Source organism: Physeter macrocephalus, chromosome 14 (assembly GCF_002837175.3).
Source record: "Physeter macrocephalus isolate SW-GA chromosome 14, ASM283717v5, whole genome shotgun sequence".
Lineage (NCBI taxonomy): Eukaryota > Metazoa > Chordata > Mammalia > Artiodactyla > Physeteridae > Physeter > Physeter macrocephalus.
The window spans coordinates 127,284,828-127,291,104 of record NC_041227.1 but is presented as its reverse complement, the minus strand read 5'-3'; the positions used below and the strand labels follow the sequence as shown (position 1 = coordinate 127,291,104).

At 53.7% G+C, this 6,277-nt stretch overlaps 1 protein-coding gene across 1 annotated transcript in view; it reads right to left on the bottom strand.

Annotated features, from left to right (window-relative positions):
* Window positions 1-660: 660 nt before the first annotated feature.
* The window catches only part of DNAI2 (dynein axonemal intermediate chain 2), a 198,407-nt gene continuing 192,790 nt past the window's right edge, over window positions 661-6,277 (bottom strand). Inside the window, exon 26 of the mRNA XM_024130234.2 lies at window positions 661-818. Coding sequence (XP_023986002.2) covers window positions 661-818 — 158 coding nt within the window. The remainder of the gene's footprint in view (window positions 819-6,277) is intronic.

Genomic DNA, 6,277 nt, shown 5'->3' with positions numbered 1-6,277 from the left:
GGGGGGCTGCGGGGGAGGGGGCGGGGCTTCGGGGGAGGGCGGGGCTGCGGGCGGGAGTCATGGAAGAAGGCTCTTTCCTTTCATCCTATGCCTTTTGATACCTAATAGGATTTTCTCACTGCATGTATTATTTTTATCTTTCTAAAAATGTCCATGGGGGGTATCAAAACAGTGGGACTATAGGTTATTTTTGTTTCTGTTCTACAAAACAGAAATTTTATGACATAAAGGCAAACACAATTTTATAAAGCCAATATTTATCAAATACTGTTTTGCATCAGGTACTTTGGTGAGTTAGCTCTTTATTCTCTCAACAAATATTTATGGAGCATCTGCCATGCCCCAGGCACTGGGTGGGCCCGGGGATGGGGAGGAAAAGAGACCAAAATCCTGCCTCCATGGTGCTTCCTTTCTAATGGCAGGAGTCAGACCAATATGCAAATTTTAAAAGCAATAATAGATATCAGTGTTTGCACGGGAAGGGGAACAGGGCTGGTCACAGGAAGCCTGAGAAGGCGGTAGCTGGGTGAAGAACCAAGAGGGAAAAGAAAGGATTAGTGTGTCTGCAAGTAGCAGAAGGTTAATGGGAGCCCGAAGGTGGGTGTTGGCCTGAAGGTGAACAGCGAACAGAGTGTGTAGCTGAAGGGGGTGGAGGACGCGCTAGCGGGGGCAGGGAGCGTCCCTGAGGACGGCTGTCTGGCTCATGCCTTTTACCTGGGAGCCAATGGCCCCCAGGATGTGATCTGACATCTTGAAAGCATCACTCAGCTGCATGATGAGAACAGCCCGAGGAAGGGGCAGGGCAAGAGCGAAGCCGGCTGCCCGGAGAGGAGGGTTTAGTGACAAGCCAGGTGGGAGGTGACAGTGGCTTGGGCTGGTGCAGGAGCAGTGGAGAGCCAGGCACATTGGATTCTCAACAGGCTCTGAAGTGGTAGCCGCCCGGATCTGATGCTGGGTCATAGAAGGGAAGAAAGAGGAGACTGAAGGATCTGCCATTGTTTTTTGACCTGAGCAACTGAAAAGATAGTTGCCACTTAATTAAGATGTGGTTTGAAGGCTGAGGGAGAAGTAGGTTTTTGGCGGGGATTAGGAGCTGGATAATTTGGTCTAGAACATTTGAAGTTTGAGATGTGAGTGTGTCCGTTTGGATCCTCCAAGGAGCAGACTCTGAGACGGAATTGGACGGGCAAGAGGCTTCTAGGGGAAATGGCTATGAAGGATGGAGGGGAGGGAGCAGGGGTGGGTGGGGAGATCCCAGATGCAGGACTTGTGAAAAGAGAGGGGACGGGGGAGGGCGGGCCTGGGAGGGGGATCCTTCAGACACAGCACAGTTCTAAGAACGGTTCGGTCGGGCCAGTGGGGGGGCTCCTCGAGCCAAAATCTCCCATCAGGGGTGTCCACATCCCACAGGAATGGGCCTGCACTGTACCCCCTTCTCTCTGGCTTACCCCACCCCCCATGCTCAGTCATTGGCTGGGAGAAGCCCACAGGAGGCAGGGACTCAGGTTACTGGGAAGCCGGGTCCAGGGATACCAGTTATCCTGTTCCTACAACTGGAGGTGTGAGTGGAGCGTTTCCATGGCTGCCACAGGCTATTAGACGTATAAGTAGAGATATCGAATCGGCAGTTGGATATATGAGTCTGGAGTTCAACACGAGGTCCAAGCTGGGGATAAAATTTTAAGAGTCTTCAGCTTATAAATGGTATTTAAAGGCTGGAGAATGGATGAGAGGGTGCATAATTGGTGGAGAAAAGTGGTCCAAGGACTGAGACCGGAGGCACGCCTGCACTTACGAGCCGGGGGATGCTGCGGAGGAGCCACCGATGGATGCTGCCTGGGAAGCAGGAGGGAAACCAGAGCCTGGGAGCTGCTGGATGTCAAAGCCAGAAACTGTTTCCAAGGGGAGGGGCTACCACCTTCCAGAATGCTGCCAGTCGCCATTTAGCCAGCATCCTTCCTGGGCCTTGCAACTTGCCAACGATTTCATGTACGTTGTCCCACTCAGCTGGTGTTCTCACCTGTGGTGGGTGCTGCCCAGACCTTTCCGGGGCCAACACACCCACCCTCTAGTTGCTGGGAGTGTTGGCGGCTAATGCCCAAGGTTGTACTCCTTCCCCAGGGGCACAAAGGCCCAGCCTTCTTGCTACCGTTCTGGGTACCTCGAAAGGGCATCCGCACTTTGAGGCTCCTAGGATCAGCTGAGGCACGGGGGTACGGTCAGTAGCTTCCTCCATCAGAAGAAAGGCTTGCTGACCGCGCGGGGTTGGGCGGCGTGCTACCTTTTTAAGAATCCACTGGGTGCTCTGGCGAGAAATTGGAAACTCACAGACTCTCTGGCCATGCTGTTCTAAGTCATGACACACTCGCCACTCTCTAGACACTCCTTATCCCTCTTTTCTGGCTACTTTCCTCCTTTCTAAAAGTGGCATTTATCACCTTCCGGTGTGCTATATCACTTCCTTATTTATTTATCTACTATTTATGGTTCACCTTCCTTCTTTCCTAGAACATCAGCTCCACGAGGGCAGGGATATTTTATCACTTTTGTTCATGGAACATATCCCAAGTGCCTACTCCACAGTAGAAGTGTGCTGAACACTGTCCTAAGGGCTTCCTGGATGTTAAGCTCTGTGTTGCTCTCATCAGCCCTATGAGGAAGGAACTATTATCATGCCCAGTTTACAGCTGGGGAAACTGAGGCACGGAGAAATTCAGTAACACCCTGAATTCTCACAGCTAGTAATGGCAGAGCCAGGGAACTAACTCAGCCGGTCTGGTTGCAGAGTTTGTGCTCTTAACTCCCCCCATGCATGGCTGAGAGAGAGAGAGAGTGAGAGAGAAAGAGAGAGAGAAACAGGTTGATCTGCTGGTGCAAAGAGGCCAATTTTCAGCATAACTGCCCACCCCGTCCGAATGACGCTGGCACGTCAGACCCGAGGCAGCAAAGCTGCATTCCTGTATGTTCCCCCCACTTGCAGTGGGTTGAATAATGACCTTCAAAAGGACGCGTCCAAGTTCCAATCCCCTGGAACTTGTGAAGGTGGCCTTATTTGGGAAAAGGGCCTTTGCAGATGTAATTAAAGACCTGGAGATGAGATCATCCTGGATTCAGGGTGGGCCCTAGATCCAACGAAGAGTGTCCTTAGAGAGACAGAAAAGGAGCAGACACACAGAGATGCAGGGAACAGGCCATGTGAAGATGGAGGCAGAGATGGGGGTGATGCGTCTACCAGTCAAGTGCCGCCAGGGACCACCCGCAACCCCAGAAGCCGGGAGGGAGACCTGGGACAGAGGCTCCTTCAGCCTCCAGAAGGAAGCAGCTCAGCTGCAACCTTGATTTTGGATGTCAGGCCTCCAAAACCGTGAAAGAATCCTTTTCTGTTGTTTCAGGCCACCCAGTTTGTGATCATTTGTTACACAGCAGCCTTGGGAAACTAATACACCCTCTAGCCACTTCCTCCTCGCCCCTCCCCCCTCCCCCCTCCCCCATTGGAGAACCCGAGACTTCTGCCCCTCCCTCTGCTTCCCCCTCTTCTGATTCATCCCCACTGAACCCATCATCAAAACGCTGCATCGGTGAGGTCCCCATGGCAACGGCTCTGATGCCAGAACCCAGGATTAGGGCACTGGAAGGAGCTCCGAGGTGGGGGCCGGGAGGGGTCTGCAACTGACAAACACACTGGGCTTTATATTAGCTCTTCTTTTACAAAACAAGGCTCTGTGAAAAGTCCCCCTTAACCTGATGCATAATCTGTAGGTAGGAAAGCAAAAAGGCTGGCGGAATCCTGCAGCGCCTGGGGGGGCTGCGATCTAGCCCGATGTGGGGGGGGGCGGGGCGGGGCGGGGGGCACAGAGAAAGCCACCCTCCTGGTTCCTTCCAGACGCTCTAGGGGTCAACATTGGCCTGCCTGCTGGGAGACGCCACAGGGGCCCAGGCTCCAGGAACAGTTTCAGGTCTCCTGAGGGTGGCCTGAGTGGGGGTTCTGACCTCTCTCTGTCTTGCTTTGCCCTGGGTGGACGTGAGCCCGGTGACCTCCACTTCCAAGGTGAGCACGTTCGCGTGGCCGACCCCAGGGCTGCGTCCCATCTCCCAGCGCCTCCTGGACCAGCCAGTGGAGCCTCCCACCCGGCCGCCGACCTCACCCGCTTCCGCTGCGGACGGCGCCTCCTGCCGGCCTCCCGTCCCTCCTCACCTGGCAGGAGGCGAGAGGTCTCTCTGCTCCTCTCCTCCAGCCCCGAATTCCACCAGGTGTCACGTTCTGAGCTCTGTCCTCCCTCACAGGCTTGTGCCTCCTCCTCCCGTCAGTTCCCGTGGACACCTCTCCAGCCCAGCCCCGGGCCACTCACCATGGGGAAGTCAAACCATCCCACCCGCTGCTCAGCTTTCTAGCCATCTTCGTGCTTTCCCTCCCAAGGAAGTCGCCTCCCACCTCCGTGCACTCACAGGCGCACACACTCACATTTACACACTCACACATGCTATACACACACGAACACAGACATTCACACAGACACACATTCACACACGCACTGACACGCTCACACACCACAGGCACACACAGAGCTATTTGCACACTCCTTCTCACACTTACACACTCACAATACCACTTATACACTCACAACACCTAATCTATGTTAGGGACACTAACACAGATAGACACACAGACTCACTTGCACACTCACACACAGAAATACGCACTCACACATACTCATTCACACCCACAGACACGCTCACACAGGCACATGCACACACACTCGCACACTCCCACCACCCTCTCCTACACATGTTCACAGTCACACCTGCACACACACACTCCGGTCCTGGGGCTCAGGCAGTGCTACCAGCCACACAGGTGCTGCGTCCACGGAGGTGGTAAGACTTTGCTCAGGTCAGCAGGTGGTCCCTGAGCTGGGGCATCGACAAGCTGGTGGGACCCAGGGGTGTGAGGACACAGGCTGTCTCTCTGTCTCTCTCCCCGTCCCTCACTTTCCAGCTCATCTAACACAGTGCAAGGCGCACAGGAGGTTCTTCAGAAATATTTCTTAAATGAGTGGCCATCAGCCACCCAAACTAAAACCTGCACGAGAATGCACAGAGACCATCATTTTGCAACCCAGAACTTCAAAGTAGCCTCGTTAAAACCACTGGATCGGGCTTCCCTGGTGGCGCAGTGCTTGAGAGTCCGCCTGGCGATGCAGGGGACGCGGGTTCGCGCCCCGGTCCAGGAGGATCCCACGTGCCGCGGAGCGGCTGGGCCCGTGAGCCATGGCCGCTGAGCCTGCGCGTCCGGAGCCTGTGCTCCGCAACGGGAGAGGCCACGACAGCGAGAGGCCCGCATACAGCAAAAAAAAAAAAAAAAAAAAGAAACCACTGGATCATTCTCAAAACAAGAAACAAAAAAAGGAGAGTGGAGAAAGAATGCCTGCATCCTTAACTGTCTGCCCATATTCCATGTACCTCGGGACTCAGAACCTTTGTTGACAAAAAGCCCTATCCTAGAAAATCTCCCTGCATCACTGCAAGCTCTCTAGCGTCTGGCACAAGCAAACCCTCGACTTTGGGTTGTAGATGAATAAATAAATGAACGAATCAATTAGCATCACTTTGCCCTGGGAGTTGTTTAGCACAAGTCTGGGTACGGTGAAGGCATCAGTCAAGATGGGTGAGTGGGTGGATGGATGGATGGATGGATGGAAGTGACCTTTAAAAGCTGGCTTACAACTCACTTCTAAGACACTTTCTGGAATATTTCCACTCCACTCTGATCTCCTTCTTTACAGAGCATTTTTATGAGCATTCAGCTTGAGCAATAGTCCTGTATGGTTTTAGCCATTTCACTCCCACGGCTGCATGAGTATGTGTGAACCCATCACCATCACCCCCCAGTTAGTCCATGGTTCCTTCCGAGCAAGGGCTGGGCTGTTTCCATCGTGCCTCCCTTGAAGTTACTGCAGGGCTGGGTCACCACTGGTTGGAGGGTGTGTGGGAGCTCTGGCGAGGGCAGCTCCACTACAGATGTGTCTTGGAGCACATGTTCTGGCTGATGTGCTTTGGGGTGGGGACAGGGAACGGGAATTCTCCCTTAGCTATAATTTCTTCTTCTTTACGGGAAAGTGGCCGAGTGCTGTTCCTTTTCAGGCCCTAGGGAAATGTCTGATTGCCTTCCTGGGAGACCCACTTACAGGGCAGATAACTGCTAAAGGAATCTCACACCATGTTTCCAGAAGAGGACGAACAGGAGGCCCAGGGATGGCCCTCAGTTGGATCAATTTCT